This window comes from Gadus morhua, chromosome 17 (assembly GCF_902167405.1).
Source record: "Gadus morhua chromosome 17, gadMor3.0, whole genome shotgun sequence".
Lineage (NCBI taxonomy): Eukaryota > Metazoa > Chordata > Actinopteri > Gadiformes > Gadidae > Gadus > Gadus morhua.
In genome coordinates, this window is record NC_044064.1 from 16,569,698 (window position 1) to 16,587,211 (window position 17,514).

At 46.0% G+C, this 17,514-nt stretch overlaps 1 protein-coding gene across 2 annotated transcripts; it reads right to left on the minus strand.

Moving 5' to 3' along the window:
* Positions 1 to 14,091: 14,091 nt before the first annotated feature.
* On the minus strand, positions 14,092 to 16,742 carry LOC115529903 (uncharacterized). 2 transcript variants are annotated; one of them, XR_003973670.1, is made up of 3 exons: positions 15,991 to 16,739; positions 15,443 to 15,575; positions 14,104 to 14,935 (listed from the first exon to the last, which is right to left on the minus strand). XR_003973670.1 is itself a non-coding variant. In XM_030339051.1 (2 exons), the coding sequence occupies exons 1-2, from the start codon at positions 16,554 to 16,556 to the stop codon at positions 14,183 to 14,185; spliced, it is 1,215 nt and encodes a 404-aa protein (XP_030194911.1). In that variant the 5' UTR covers positions 16,557 to 16,742; the 3' UTR covers positions 14,092 to 14,182. The 2 variants fall into 2 exon arrangements, 1 of the variants encoding a protein (XP_030194911.1); XM_030339051.1 differs by lacking the exon at positions 15,443 to 15,575 and having other exon boundaries at positions 14,092 to 14,935; positions 16,095 to 16,742.
* Between the last annotated feature and the right edge of the window lie 772 nt (positions 16,743 to 17,514).

The window sequence follows — 17,514 nt, forward strand, 5'->3', positions numbered from 1 at the left end:
TCATACATTCAACAATCGCGAGACTGCAAACACAACACCCAGACGCATTCATCGCTGTCTCCGGGGATTTCAACCATGTGATACTGGACTCCACATTGCCAGACTTTCACCAGTTTGTAAGCTGCCCCACCAGGAAGAACAGGACATTAGACCTCCTGTATGCCAACGTGAGGGAAGCTTACACTGCCACTCCTCTGCCCCCACTGGGAAAGTCTGACCATAACCTGGTCCTGCTCTTGCCACAGTACAAAGCACAGATCCAGAGACAGTCTACGACCAAACGCTCCTTCAGGAAATGGTCTCCTGAAGCAGCAGAGGCTCTGAGGGACTGCTTTGAATGTACTGACTGGAGCGTGCTGCAGGGAGCACATGGTGAGGACATAGAGGGGGTCACACACTGCACTACTGACTACCTGAACTTCTGTATGGACGTTGTGGTCCCTATCAAAAGAGTACGCTGCTTCCCCAACAACAAGCCCTGGATCACCAGTAATGTCAAGGACATCCTGAACAGGAAGAAGAGGGCATTCAAGGAAGGTGACAGAGACGAGCTGAAGCGCATACAGGTGGAACTCAAGGTCCAACTGAGAGAGGCGAAGGAGGAATACAGAAGGAAGGTAGAACAGAAGCTGCAGCATAACAACATGAGGGAGGTCTGGGATGGCATGAAAACCATCACAGGCTGCAAGAAGAAGGGCAGCATCACAGGAGAGGGGGATGCTGGAAGAGCAAACCAGCTAAACCTGTTTTTTAACAGGTTTGACACTCCAGCTCCCACAACCAGCGATGGTCCACTTCACACCCACACCATGTCCATCACCTCCCCCAATTCCACCACCTCAGACTGCAGACCACCCCCACCCCCACCCTCCACACCCATGGACAGTTCAACCCCCCTCCCTACCACCATCACCAAGGATCAGGTGAGCAGAGAGCTGAGGAGGCTTCATACAAGGAAAGCAGTAGGCCCGGACAGAGTGTGTCCAAGGATGCTTAAAGCCTGTTCTGCTGAACTGGGGGAGCCACTCCAGCATGTCTTCAACCTGAACCTGCAGCTGGGGAGGGTCCCAATGCTCTGGAAGACTTCATGTCTCATCCCGGTTCCTAAGAAAAAACACCCCAGGGAGCCGGGTGACTTCAGACCAGTAGCACTGACATCACATATTATGAAGACATTTGAACGGCTGTTGCTCCATGTCCTTAGACCCCAGGTCCACCTCGCACTAGATCCACTGCAGTTTGGATACCAGGAGAAGGTGGGCGTGGAGGATGCCATCCTCTATCTGCTCCATAGGGCCCACTCTCATCTGGACAGGGAGAGCGGCGCTGTGAGGATCGCGTTTTTTGATTTCTCCAGCGCCTTCAACACCATCCGGCCCCTCCTGCTGAGAGACAAGCTGACAGAGATGAGAGTGGACCCACTCCTGGTTACATGGATTACGGACTACCTCACAGAGAGACAACAATACGTTAGACTGAAGGGCTGCACGTCAGACACTGTGGTCAGCAGCACCGGAGCACCACAAGGCACCGTGCTCTCTCCCGTCCTCTTCACCTTGTATACATCCTACTTCCAGCATAACTCTGGGCTCTGCCATGTGCAGAAATACTCAGACGACACTGCGATAGTTGGCTGTATCAAGGATGGAAGGGAGGGGGAGTACAGGAGCCTGGTTGAGGACTTTGTGAGGTGGTGCAGGTCCAACCATCTGCAGCTGAACTCCTCCAAGACCAAGGAGATGGTGGTGGACTTCAGAAGGAAGAAACCACATCTCCTACCCGTGTCCATCGAGGGGGTCGATGTGGAGGTGGTCAGGACCTATAAATATCTGGGACTGCAGCTGGACGACAAGCTGGACTGGACAGCAAATATGGAAGCTTTATACAGGAAAGGGCAGAGCCGTCTGTACTTCCTAAGAAGGCTGGGGTCTTTCAACATCTGCAAAAAACTACTGCAGATGTTTTACCAGTCTGTGGTGGCCAGCGTGCTCTTTTATGCTGTGGTTTGCTGGGGAGGAAGCAGCAGGAGGAGAGACGCTGGTCGAATGGACAGACTGGTGAGGAGTGCTGGCTCAGTAGTGGGAACAGAGCTGGACTCTCTGGTGACAGTGGCAGAGAGAAGGACCCTTGACAAACTGCTGTCCATCCTGGACAACACCCACCACCCTCTGCATGACACCTTCACCAGGCAGAGGAGTGTTTTCAGTGGCCGACTGCTGTCCCAGTCCAGCTCCACTAATAGACTAAAAAACTCTTTCGTCCCCCTGGCCATCAGACTGTACAACAGCTCCCAGTAAAGGCAGGGAGGACAATAGATAACAACAATGGACATTTTATTTATTTATTTATTTATATTTATTTATATCTGTATTTTTGCACATCCATCTGCACTGTTTTTATGTGTGTTTTCGGCTGCTACTGGATACTTGAATTTCCCCCGGGATTAATAAAGTATATCTATCTATCTATCTATCTATGTAGATCGCAGAACTGTATAGCTGTATGTAGCCGATTTGTGCAGGGTAACACAGTGTTCTGAATTGTATTCAGGGCTAGACTAAATCAATCAAAGCGGACGCGATGCCAACTCATCTACGAGCCTCTTTGCCGCAGCGCAGGGGCGATACTAGGTTCTTACTTTTGGGTGGGCTCAGCCCCAAGGAAGCCACAGGGGTGTTTGAAGTATAGACAGTTATAGAGTTATAGACAACACTGTTGTAATGTAGTATTATATTATCCATGATTTTTCTTTTGTCCTGTCCAAGATTCTGTGACCATTATTTTCTTAGCTATTATGCTGTTGCATGTCTAAGCCAATGTATGGCAGTGTGAGCTAAATAATGTAAGTTCCGAACCACTAAAGTGATGAAAGAAAAAAATACTGTTTGGATGAAGGGAGGGTAATAGGCCTACTGTAATTACAAATTTGAGGTATATTCAATTTCATTCTAAAACGAGCTAAAACGCTGTCCGTTGAACACCCTACAAGCAAAACAGAATGCAGCATTTCTTCTCAATGAATATTCTAACCAAGTAAAACTCTGGAACCAGTTAGAATGAAAGGCTCTCTTTCGTGTTCCTGAGGCAGCTTCAGGTGTTTAGGACCAGTGTCCTTATCACCTAAATCAAAAGCCATATCTGCAGACACTGTTGCTTCCACTTGCTCCTCTATCTTGCACTATATTCAATACTGTGAACTGTATTTATTTTCAACTGTGAGCTTCATTTGCACTACATACTTATCTACTAATAATATTCAACATCCAATTTATATATTCAAAAACGTCTATATTTCAATGGCTTTCAGGGCCCTCTGCTGTATGCGAACATTGCATATGTTAAACAGCACCTTATATTTAACAGTTTTTGTTTAACTAAATTCTGCTCTTTGGACAGATATTTTTAGTAGTTTAGTTTACTAAACTACTCCCTGCTCTTCTCTTTCTCCTTAGCAACGTAAACATAAATATTTAAAGACGGTCATCCATGAAATGAAGTTTAGATATAATGTTATAATGTTGTTTGCCCCTATAACAATCCATGCCTTTTTCTCACCTGCTTCTTCCAGGTCTCGCACCCTCTGTGTATCCCCCATCTCTCCATCCTGCTCTTGCCCTCTTTGCATTCGCACTCTCTCCATGCTCCTATCTCGCTCTTTACATACATTCAAACATTTAGTAAGGAAGTAGTTATAAACTTTCAAAATAATAAATAAAGCAAACAAACCGAAGGGCAAATGTCTGAGGTAAATACAGCATATGTAGGCCTACACTATAAACTGTCCATGTGCAGTGGGACAGAGCAGTTGGTAAAGATTGAGTAGATAAATATGGGCAAATGCAATAAATGTGGTCAAAAATATGCTTATTTTGGTCTGCTTGACTTCCTGATCATGTTATTAGCTGTTTCATCTTGCTCTCTCTCTTTTTCTCCCTCTCTATCCTCATCTCCCCTTCTTCGTGCTGTCAGCCAATAATACAAAGTAATACAGTATAACAACTAACAACAAAGAAATAAAGGCTTACTCATTATTTGTTGCTAGATTTACATTCTCTCACCTGGCTGACTTCTTTTTAAAAAGAACGCATGTCCATCTATGGAAAGCAGAAATTTGCATAAAGTAACTTATGAATTTAAATGACTATCATTGTAAGCACAAACAGATGATCATGGGCATCCGGGCCATATATGTAGTCATAAAACAACTGGTACAACGTTATGGTAGCCCAGTGTTTCCCCTAGAATTTTTTTTAGGCCCGGTGGTAAGAGCTGATGGTGTGATTTGTTATACATTTTTCACGGGATGCTAGAGTATTTGTTGGTTATTTCCAAATAAAACACTTGCTTAGCCATCACAAGTTGGTTAAGTTATGGACAGATAAAGAACGAGGCTAGTGTTTCGCGGGGGCGGTAAAAATGTCCATGGTAACGGCGGGCTGAACCAATCAGACGTCGCATTTACGCGATCGGTTCATGGTATAGTTCTTCTGCCGGAGAATAAACAGTGTTTTTCTAAAAACAAAGTTGATTTAATATAAACTAATTTCATGTACAGGAGCATAAAGCACCAATACATATTGAGATAGCTGGTGGTGAGCTTGGATGGTTATGATATTATGGCTAATAATAATAAAAAAAAGAAAAAAAAAAATTCATTTTTTTTTTTTTTTCATTTTTTTTTTTTTTCTCTTTTTCATTTCTTTTCATTTTTTTGGCCGGTTGTTGGCCTGGCGGGGGCGCTCGTTGGCCTGGCGGCCCGCCAGGCCTGAACAATGGTAGGGGAAACACTGGTAGCCTATACCGACCATGTGATCTGATTCTTTCAAAACATAATCACAACGGTGCTGCAGCGCGACGCTTCCTATTGGTGCTAGGGGCGGCATTTGACGCGCAAACTGGGCACCGTAGCGCTTCGGCACCGGTGTGTTAGCTTATCATGCTTTAGCTTATCATGCTACGGACCATTACAAGCCTGACTAAAACATGAAGCAATTCAAGAAGAGGCATAGATAGAATCGTCTTGTGGTCAACTGTCATTTAATAGATATCTAACAGATTATGTCAAGGTTTTAAAATGGATTATTACCTGGTCATGTTATAACGGACGAAACAGCAGAAACTATGTTATGTGCGCTCGCCGCTCAAGCTGCATTTCGGTTTTGTCAAACAGGAGACACCCACCCACCAATCACAGGTAAGAGATTCCTGCAGGAAGGTTGCGCTCGATTTCACTAGCCCATTTGAGCCTGTTCATTAGTGTACTGTACAGCATCCATCCTCTCGTTGCTTGTGTAAAAAAAAACTGTAGAATATTCGATTTGAGGACGAAACGATAGGGTGGGCTAAGGCAGGTCTTGCTTAGTCACTGCCGCAACGTCTGTGAACAGATTTTCTGTGAACTCATCGGTTACCACCATTCTCACATTTAATGCATTTCTAAAAATTGTCAAGCTCTCGTTTTGAAGGCTAAGCACCGCGCCGTTCGTTTCAATGGGAAAATGCGACAGTCTGTACTTTCAACATTAAGTTTTACATATTTATACTTTGACATTTGTCCCAGCATTTATACCACAGATTCACTAGGGTCTATTGTAGCTAACTAGGTTGTCTGCTCACATTTAATGTATTTTCACAATGTACAAGCTCTCGTTTTAAAAGCTAAGGCAGGCAGGGACTCGACAACGTGGTGGTCAGACAGGCGAGGGGTCGGCAACGGGAGGGCAGACAGGCAGGCGAGGAGCAGGAAACAGGGAAGCAGACAGGCTGGCAGGGACTCGGCAACAGGCGGGTGGTCAGACAGGCGAGGGTTCGGAAACAGGCAGGATCAGCGTTGTAGATACAGTTCAGGAGTTGCGGGAAAGCTCTCTCCTCCGGACCGTACCCCTCCCAATCCACCAGATACTGGACCCCATGTCCACGGCAGCGGGAGCGGAGGTGACGCCGGACAGTAAACACCGGGCCTCCGTCGACAAGCTGAGGGGGAAGAGGGGGCGGAACGGGAGGAGCCAGAGGTCTTTCCTCGACGGGCTTGACCCTGCAGACATGGAAGGTTGGGTGGATCCTCATGGAATGAGGACGCTGAAGGCGTACCGCCTCTGGGTTTATGATGCAGGTTATGGGAAATGGTCCTATGAACTTGGGGCCAAGCTTGCGAATCTCTACTTTAAGGGGCAGGTCACGGGTGGAGAGCCAGACCTTCTGGCCAAGTTGATAGGCAGGCGTCGGCGTGCAGGGTTTGTATGCAGCAGCAGCTTGGCGATCTGCAGACTTGGAGAGAGCAGTGCGCGCCAGGATCCAGGTGCTCCGACAATGAAGGATCAGGGCTTGAACCAAGGGGCAGGAGGACTCCTTCTCCAGGTCGGGGAATAGGGGAGGCAGATACCCGTAGGCGCACTGAAAGGGAGAGAGGCCGGTGGATGAGCAGGTAAGGGTGTTATGCGCATACTCTAGCCATACCAGTTGGTCGGACCAGGAAGCCGGATTCTGGCTTCTGGATTCTTGCTTCGTCAATCCTGCCGGATTGACGAGCGCTTGGTGCAGGTGTTGAAGGGCGTCTTCCACTCGTCTCCGTCTCGGATGCGAACCAGATAGTAAGCATTCCTAAGGTCGAGCTTGGAGAACACCGTTGCCCCCTGGAGCATCTCGAAGGCAGAGGAGAGTAGGCAGAGGCCCCTGAGTCGACAAGGGCGGTAATGGGATGGGAACCGGAAGGCAACAGGAGCTCACCGGAAAGAGTGGGTCTAATGGGAGAGGTAGAGTCTGCGATGGAGCTCACCAGTATGCCTCTGGTTACTGGTGAGCTCTGAATTTTACCGGGCATCGATCAGCGAAGTGTCCTGGCTGACCGCAGTACAAACAGAGATTCTGCCTCTGTCTTCTCTCCTTCTCCTCCGGGGAAAGATGGGTGCGACCCACCTGCATGGGCTCGGGATCCCCCCTCCCCAAGCGGGAGGTTGAGGTCAGCGGAAAGAAGGAGGGGATTACTGGGGACCAAGGGCGAGAAGGACTGCGTGGCGGGATTCAGAGGTCGAGGCGGGTAGCGAGCTCGATCAGGGCCTCCAGTGAGGATGGCGGGTCGTGGGCAACGAGCTCACCTTTGATGTACCCAGACAGCCCTTGTTGGAAGACATCACGGAGGGCGGGCCAATCCAATCCCACATGGGGGCCCTGGTGCGGAACTCGATAGCGTAGTCCGAGACAGAACGGCTTCCCTGGGACAGGGCCAACAATTCTCGTCCTGCCTCAGCTCCCAGAGGACCGGTTCCGAAGATTCTCCTAAGCTCTTCGGCAAAGGAGCGGAAGGAGCGACAGACGGGGGTCCCTCTCTGCCATTCAGCGGTGCCCCAAAGACGCGCCCATCTGGAGAGGTGGTTTTTGGTGTAAGCCACCCGGGTTTCTTTGGAGGCGAAGGTGAGCGGCTGAAGGGAGAAGATTATGGAGCAATTGCACAGGAAGGCGTTGCAGGTGGTAGGGTTGCCATCGTAACGTTCGGGGGCTCCCACATTCGGCTCACGGGGTGGAGGGGCGGCAGTTTCGGTTACCGCTGGGGCCAGAGGAGGACGTTCGCCAATTCCTGGCGGACTTGTGCCAGGTCTTGTTGTCCCTGAGCTGTGGCGGCCCTGGTGGCAGCCATCACCTGCTGCAGCGCGTTCTCCATCCGGGAGATGCGGTCGTCCGTCTGGGCTGGGTCCATTCTTGGCCAGATCGTGCTGTAACGGGAGGGTTAGGCAGAACCCAAGTGCATGGACAGACAACAGCTGAGGACAGTTTCAAGGATTTAATTCGGTACAGGATCGGGCAGGCAGAGAGCAAACAGTAAAGTCACCGACAAGTGGGCAGGGAATCGTTGGTAGGTCAGCAAGTGAGGGATCGGCAACGGGAGGGCAGACAGGCAGGCGAGGGGCAGGAAACAGGGAAGCAGACAGGCCGGCAGGGACTCGACAATGGGCGGGTGGTCAGACAGGCGAGGGTTCAGAAACAGGCAGAATCAGTGTTGTAGAAACAGTTCAGGAGTTGTGGGAAAGCTCTGTGAGTACGAGAGACGATTTGGCAGAGACTGAGTGGAGTGAGAGGATTTATATAGAGGGATCACAGGTGATGGTGATGGTGGTTGGGTTAATTAGGGGAGAATAGGGTGGCAGGCAGGTGAATGGGAAAACCAGGGGCGGACCATGACACTAGGGTCTATTGTAGCTAGCTAGGTTGTCTGCTCACATTTTATGTATTTTTCACAATGTACAAGCTCTCGTTTGGAAGGCTAATCACAGGCTAATCGTTTCAATGGGAAAACGCAACGGTCTGTACTTTCAACAATAAGTTTTACATATTGTGCATCGAAATTCGTTCCAGCATTTACACCAAAGATACACTAGGGTCTATACTCTATAGCATATAACCGTGTTGTCCGATTACAGTTTAATGCATTTTCCAAGATTTGCCATCTCTCGTTTTGAAGGCTAATCACCGCGCTGTTCGTTTCAATGGGCGTTTCAATGGAAATTGCAATGTACTTTGAACAGTAAGCTTTACATATTTATACTTCGAAATTCGTTCCAGCATTTATACCACAGATATACTAGGGTCTATAGCAGATAACTAGGTTGTCTGCTCACATTTTAATGCATTTCTCACAATTTACAAGCTCTCATTTTGAAGGCTAATCCCTGCGCCATTCGTTTCAAACTTGGATGGCCTTAAATTTTTTGAGCTTCAATGACAGCAAAACGGAGGTCCTATTATTAGGACCAGGTACTACTTGTAACACCAATGGTATGGACTTAAGCACCCTCAACCCAAGTCCCATATAAGAAGCGTGGGTCTTATGGCGCGTTTCCACTGCAGGGTGTGGAACGGATCGGATCGCAAAGGTGCGGGTCGGGTCGCGTTTCCACCGCCAAAAGTGGGCGTGACCCGGACTTTGCCGTACCCGTTCCGGCCCCATTCTCGGGACTCCTCCGTTGCGGTACCCAAAACGAGACCAGACGCCTGAAAGGGTCCCGTGAAATTCTAGCTACACCCCCCCTCCGTTGATTGGTCGACAGAATCGTCACTTCCGGGTGACGCGGGGATAAAAACAAACAAACAGTAGCCTCAAAGTATTATTCTTTACAATTAACATGTCGCGTAAAAAGCTTGCTTGGGCGAACAAGGAGGTGGACACGTTCGTCTGCATTCTTGGGGAGGAAGACGTTGTTCACGATGTTTACGTAGCTGCCGCGGCGATCGACATCCGGCCTACCACCAAGGGTACTGTCGGCAGTGGAAACGCGACCTCGGAACTGAGCTGGGCTATACCGCCCCCTCCCTACCGCACCTTTGCGATCCGATCCGTTCCGCAACGCTGCAGTGGAAACGCGGCATAATACTGGTGGATACTAATCTTACTTTTAAAAACAGGTTATGTCTGTTGTAAAATCAAGTTTCTTTCAGTTAAGAAATATTTCTGAAGTAAAACCTTTTCTGAATGTCACTGACTTTGAAAAGGTAATCCATGCATTTGTAACTACAAAAAACAAAGCCACCCTCTTTCGCTTACAGTTGGTTCAAAATGTTAAGATCCTGCTACTAACATTTAAATGCTTAAATGGAAAAGCCCCCATGTACCTTTCTGACTTACTAGTCAAATACACTCCTATAAGAAGTCTCAAATCCTCTGACCTGCTCTTACTGGCTGTTCCCGACAATAAACACAAATGTAGAAGAGATAGGGCATTTGCTGTTGTTGCCCCTAAACTATGGAACAGCTTGCCACTGCATATTCAATTGTCCCCCTCTGTAGCTATTTTTAAATCAAATCTTAAGACCCATCTCTACTCTATTGCCTTTAATTCAGTCTAACCTTTCTTTGACCTCATTTTTATTGTCTTTATTGTCTTTTGATCCTGATGGCACATTTATTCATTGCATTATGACAACTTCTAGCCTACATTATCATTGTTATTACTGTAATGATTATTATTATTACTATTATTAATATTATTATCTTTGTCTCAAATGTATGATGGTTACTCGTTTTATTGTTGTTTTATCTTTGTTTGTTTTTATAGCACTTTGGTCAACTGTTGTTTTTTAAATGTGCTTTACAAATACATTTACATTACATTTACCAAAAACAAAGGATTTATTATTGTTGTGGTCTAATTACTTATAAGTGTAGTGGTATGAGGCAACACTGCTGCTGCTATCCATTTTGATGGTAGGCTGGTACGAACGACCAGCTTCAGCGAGAACCTGACGTATTTCCCTTGCTCCAGCCTTCCAGTTTGCCATTTGTGTCCGACGAGTTTGGGAAGAAAACTATTTTGGAAAAAAGAAATAATCCAGTATAATGGTCGCCAGCCTTTACAGAAACATTAACATTGCAAGCCTTTTACATTGCAATAATATCTTTAATTTCAACAAGTTCTGTCATGTTTCTGTCGAGCCACCCGTAGTAGCGGACTAGTCATCATTAGCAACATAGCCTCTTTAGCAAACCAGCTTGAAAACACAACTTTACATTGAATTGCACGCAAAGCATGACCGTGCAATGCATAAATTGGTGACCGGATTAAAGCAGCAATGAAATCAAGTGTGTAAGAGGATTTAAAATGGACATTACAAACCCCAACGTGGTACAAATACAAAGAAAATACAGCTCAATCCCCATTGACTACGGGCGCAGCCATCTTCTTTGCTAGTTGTACAGATCTGCTCGCTCTACTTTGAAAGCGACGAGATACTACGACCGAAAGGGGGCGTGCCTCAGTGAAATGCCGCAAGAAAGCTGGGAGATTTGCGACCTCGTACATCCACATGGATAGCAGCATTAGACACAGGCTTCTGTTTCACCACGCCCTCTCCGGCTCGTTCGCCAATCATTGTTTGTCGAGTGGATAAAAATAGGCCGTGCCCTTCCTCCTGAACTCTCTCCACTTCTGGGTCGTTGCCTTTGCCGCTCACCTCAGAGCACAGATCTGCCGAGATCCTCATCGCAATCGGGGCAATATATTGGGGTCGTTTACCGCCGCTGACCAGAGCATAGTCTGCTTGTCGCATGGTGCGTGGTGGCTGTCTCACCCGCTACTAGTGGTGCCGAGATGATGCCTCATGAAACGTCAAAGCCTCTCAGCCAGATGAACCACCAAAGTGGTTCATGCTCGAAGCTTCAATAGGCCTTATGCGCAACATTCTTCCGGGTTCTACAAAACAGTGGTCTTGGCTTCCGGTCGTCCGCTGCTCAATAAGCTGAGTTTATTATGGCGACCTTCTACAGCCGGTGTTTACAGGAGCTACCCCGAACAACTATTACCGATGTGCACAGTATTGCCAAACGGACGTCCAGAGCCCCGGGGACTCTGTTAGACAAGGGATTTAAGTTTTACGCCTCCTCATTTATTCATAATTATGAAGGTATTTACATTTGTAGCTTTTGCTAATAGCGCTCGTTAACTGTAAGTAGCCTAGTTGTGTACTTGTATGCTATCAGTTAGTTTAGCAGTATTTTTGCTCACAGACAATTCAGACAATCAGATGAAGACTGCATTTTAGCGATGGGTTTATACTACCAACAGTATAATTACTACGATGTCCTGTGTGTTTAAGCTGGTCTTTGTCGACGTGGTACGCTGGTCGTATGTGTCTAGTAGACGCATAAGACCAGACACTACTATCCTAGTAGACTCTACTAGGATAGCTGCTAGGTTTAATGTCGACTAGCTGCTACCGTTCTGGCAGGTGTTTCAGATTTCTAAAACATTGATTTGTATAAAGACAACTGTGATGAATGAATGAATGAAATGATGCTGTATCTTCTTTTCCACCAGTTTCAAACAAAGACAGGTTGAGAGGTACTGTCACTGTCAGAGCAGCTTGTCACAGGTCCATGCAGAAGAATGAAAAACCACACAGCTTGAGCGTAGGCTATGTTCAGGGATGGGTTTGTTAAATTGTCTGTTTCAGTTCAATGACTGTACAGAATGCGTTCATCAAGCCTCTCAGAATGAATATATTTACACTGCAACTGCTTTCATTTGGCCACCAGCATGTTCTCAACTATGTAAACACCATATTCACAAATACAACACATTCTTCTGAGACACTTGATAAATGGCTATAGTCTACCTGTTAGTGAAAGAAGGTAATTTGTGCAAAGTTGATTGACAGTAAATATTTCTATCGACACATATTTGGTATACCTCTACTCGTATGGTTAACAATTTTTGTATACTAAACACACACACACACTATACCGATAAAATCATTAGGACACTTGCCATGACATTACATTCGAAAGCTATATATATGGTTTTCCTCCCCTTTTGCAATTGCTACTACTTGCAACTATTGACACCCTGTAGTGGCAGGCATTCCAGTACTGAGCAATATATGTTTATTGTGGTAGACTTGTAGGAAGCCCCTTGTCTTAATTCAGTGGTATCTGTTCTGCCAACTGTCCAATTGTCTCTTTGTGTATTGTATACAGATAGTGCTTCGTGATTCAGATCCCGTCATCATGACCTCAAGTCAGTGTTCATGCAAAGCTGGCACAGCAGTATGCAATCACACTGCTGCACTGCTCTTTCAGACAGCTCATTACTCCGAGCTCAATATCCAGGTTGTCCCCCCTGTTCATGCCTGTACAGAAATGGAACAACAATGGCACAAGCCCAGAACTGCAGTAAGGGTTGAGGCAAATGCACTGTATATGTATGCAATAGTTAGGCTATGTGTGCTGCAGTAAAATAGTAATTTGCTAAAATAAAGTATAGTGATCTAAGGTTAGAAGCATTAGAGGTGCAGCGTAATATAATGGCGACTCTTTACTTCATAAGGGAGTAAAACCCGGGCCTGTAAACAGCATGATTGTTACAAGACCCAGGCTTAACAGGTGCATGGAAGGAGGAATCAGGTGAGGTGTAGTCACTGAGGTCATACATGTAAACATTAGCTGGGGCACAGCAGGTTAGGATTTGTAACAATATCACTGTATTTGGAGGTCACGAGCAGTTACTGAAACCATTAGACTATGCATACCACATATTTTACTTTTATAATTGGAAGCTTTTCATGGTAGAATATTACCTTTACCACTTTGTTTCATAGAAGTACACTCTCCAAGGGTGTGCATGGGCACCCTTTTGATATTGGGCTGCTATGCATTGAGGACACATACGAGGACTTTGCTATAGAAGAGAGGCCCCTCATAGCAACTATGGCAATAAGTCCTGAGAAAACGCTGGTGGAGACATCATTTGGCTTAGCCCAAAAGGGAAGTGTTCTGTCTTATCAGCAGCCTATACTACCCACTAAAGTGATCACAATCCACATGGATGCTCCACCTTTCCCAAAGTTACCCATTGATGACTATCAGCTTCCCCCGACAGACATGCTGGAGTTATCACTAACAGACGAACAAAATTTTCATCTGAAAAGTTTGACTGTTACATTAGAAATGACCAGAAAGATTGAAGAGGCAACCAGAGAGCAGGGTGGAAATGTGGAGTGGCATCAGCTGCGCAGGAGTAGAATAACCTCCTCTCACTTTAGAGAGGTGTGTTTTGTGAGGGGAGAAGGCTCAGCACAGTCACTGGCTGAACGCATGCTGAAGGGAACAAGGCAGACAGCAGAGATGAAAAGAGGTGCACACACACACACACACATAACTGTCCATTTCTAAATGAAATTAACCGTTACCTTTCAATGACATCAATCTCCTAATTACAATAATTTGCATTATGATCACTGTATTGCGATCATTCAACTCAAATTTAGAAACATCTTCTATTCAAACAGGTGCAGATATGGAGTTCACAGCAGCTGAAGAATACAGCAAAATCAGGAACGTGAACTACATGCCTACAGGCCTAATTATTCACCCTGATGCCCCATGGCTAGGCACCTCACCAGATGGCCTTGTATTTGACCCTCTTGCACAGCCACCTTTTGGCCTAGTTGAGATCAAGTGCCCCAATGTTAACAGCTATGTAGATTGCAAGTACCTTAACATGAAAGAGGGAACACTGCTCTTAAAAGAATCACACACATATTACTGGCAGGTGCAGGGGCAACTTATGCTTACTGGAATGACATGGTGTGATTTTGTCATTTGTGCCCAAGAAGACATGCTGGTCCAACGAATAGTTGTTGACCCAGAGGTCACAAAAGTAATTAGACAGAAGGCAGACGAGTTCTTTTTCAAGATCTATTTGGCCCACGCCTTGACCAGTGGTTTGTTCTGATAATTAGATAGAAGGCAGGCTACTGCGAAAAGCTGGTTGATACTACCATTAATAGTCAAAGGGATGATGGAATCGAATAATTTATTTTGTTTTATGCGCCTAATCACTCTCTCCACGTGTATTCTCAGCCTGGCAATTTCCTGAGTAGCTAAAACATCTTCACGAGACAGCTGAGAGTTCCTTCCCAGAAAAGGTGGTCTGTGTACTTTGCCCGGTACTAAATCATCAATTGAAAAGCCTTTATCAACCATTACAGCCATGTTTTCATCTAGTAGAGGGATGATTCCAGATTGCTTGAACAGTTCTTTATCGCTAATGGAACCAGAGTACAGTGTTGACACAAAGGTGACGGCACCGTGCGGGGACACACCAATCATTCCCTTTACTGTGGTATGAGACTTATACTGGGAGTACATCTCACTCTGCAAAAGGAGCGAGGAAGGCGTCTGACATTTTAGTTCAGTGCAGTCTACTATCACCTGTGTGTCAGAGTACTTTTCAAACACGTCAGGCATCATGGCACGGACTGCATCAGGGGACATCCAAATGCCCACAGCACCCAAAACTGTGTAGAGAAAATTAGCCCAGGTCCTAATTGTTCTACTAACAGTTGATTGATGTACGTTGAAGCGGTCCGCTAGATCCCTCTCCTTCAGACCCAGAGACAGATAGACCAGAAAGAGGAACAGCTCATCAATCAGCGGTAGACAGCGGTTCTGTTAGTAAGAATGTACAAAGAAAGAAGTACATTGTGTAAGACAAATGTGTTTGTAACAGCATAGCACTACATCGAAAATATTCAGTCAAAGTGGCTTTATTGTCGTACTTCACATGTCAAGATATACAAAGGAATCAAGATGACGTTTCCCACTCTGCAAAAATGCAGTTCGTAATCTTTGTGACATTGACAGTGCAGAATGACAGTCAGTAAGTATACACAATGTACAATATGGACATGGTATGTACAGTAGGTATAGAGGAAGGGCAGCAGTGTACAGTGCAAGGGGACTAGCTGTAATAGTGCAAGCATGTGGCTGGGGAGTGAGGGGAGAGAATTTATCATTCTAACCGCTTGGTGTACGAAACAGAGTCTGGTGGAGCAGCTGTGGAGGATCCTGTACCTTCTCCTAGAAGGCAGGAGGCTGAACAGACTGTGTGCGGGGTGGCTGGTGTTGCTCGCGATTCACAACATAGACAAACAGAAAATCAGATGGTCTACTTACTGGTCTACGTGGTGGGTCAGCAGTCTCATCAGGAACTGTGGTTCACGAAGACTGTCCAACACGGACAATTCTCCTACTGACAGGTTCAACCTGATGCAACCAAAATGCATTGAAATGGCGGTAGCTGGCAAATCTGGGGGGGGGGGGGGGGGGGTGCAATTGTAAGAACATGTTGGATTGGAGCCATACACCATGAGCAGATTTCTATCCTTTATTGATCAAGTAACTGTCTGGGCCACACAAAATACAATTTTCGGGGGTATTGATCAACTAGAAAAATAGAATAGAATAGAAAATATCACTGCAACATACTTCAACTATCTTGTAGGCATAGCTTTTGGATTTTGAGACTTCTTATTAATCACAGATTCAATAACTTTTAACACACAATACATATACATATATGTGCATAAAATGTGGACTATGTTGATTGCCATGTGAAATTAGCACAACTAGTAGCTTCCTGTGTAGTGAAGCTTTATTGACAGAATAACTGGCACACACAGAAGGAGTAGCAGAATTCACTGAAGTGAATTAACGTTTCCTACCTCGTGTAAAACCTGATGTCCTCATCGGAGGTCTTGTATCTTTCAAGTCCAAACTTCTGCCCCAATGAAACCTCCTCCAGTCGCCTCTGTAGCTCTATGATGACCTGCTGCTGTGCGTGGATTTTTTCGTAGGCCAGGTCCATAAATGCAGGTTCTGGTCTGCTATCGTAGTCGTGACACAAAGCCACGCTGGCATCGATCGGCACCTCACCCTCATCCTCATCCTCCTCCTCCTCTTGCCGCTGTGTCCTTTGCCACACGCTTGGCCGAGTGACCGGCAGGTTGTAGTTGTTCCAGGCGAACAACACCGGAATCGCCCCGGGTTTCAAACGGCGTCGGCCACCTTCAACGACATCTTCTGGCATAAAATGCCGACTGCAGACAGTGGTGTGTCTCCTTATAACGAATTTATCACGCCTAATGTTTCGGACCCATATCGCCCTAACTGACTCATCCTTTGGAAACTGGTGGAAACTTACGCTAGAGTTAAATTTCCCCGACACAGAACAGCTCGGCACACAACAAAAACTGCTGTTCAGATGTTGCCGTTTCTGGTATTTTAACATTTTAACATTTGTGAAATTTTAATTTCACAAATGTTAAAATGAAATTTTAATCACACGAAATAGAATACTAAATACTAAATAGAATACACTAAAGCGAAACTTAGAAGTTACCAGGAGATCACCTACCGCTGCAGTCAACCAGTGTACGGAAGTGAAAAGCGGAAATGATTAGACCCGTTTACACCTGTTTTCCGGTTCGAACGCTGGGCGCTCCGCATAACCCCTATTGAGTACGCTAGGGACATCTAGTGGTGAATGAAATTATGACAACCCAACCCAAAATGTGATTTTTGCTTTGTGTGCCGATACAACATTAAATCGAACTAGCAACCTACCGGTTACAAGTCAACTGCTCTACCTCCTGAGCTAAGCCGACCCACCCTGCCTAATAACTGAGAAGGAGTACCGTAATTAATTTAATAGCCATTAAAGTGTTCTGGACAGTGGTTATTGAATTCTCTTTTTGGCAAACTCCATGATGAATAATATGTGATATTTCGATTGATACTACAGAAAATGCAATGCTCAAACTACTACGATCACAGACTAGTGGTATATTGAATATACCACAAGGTTGTGATCGTATAGGGGACATCTTTATAGTCGAAATCTCCTGCCAATACTGAACCCATATTTCGAAGCAGTAGCCCGAGGCGAAGCCTCGAACGTCACACCCTACGTCATACCGCCAACGTGAATCCTACTCGAAGCGGAGCTTCGCTGGGGGAGGAGCCGACATACTCGACACACGCCCCGATGCCTCGACGCAAAACGTAACATCACTACCCGCTACGCCGATCCTCTTCACCCCTCTCCCTCTTTAGAAGGGATGCAAAATAACCGGACTGAGAACCGGGGTTATGAACGCATAACCGAGAGCTGAGCATTCATGGTTATTTACTAAATCATTGCTACATTATCATTGCTGCTGCTTAGCTGCCACTTCCGCCGACTTGGT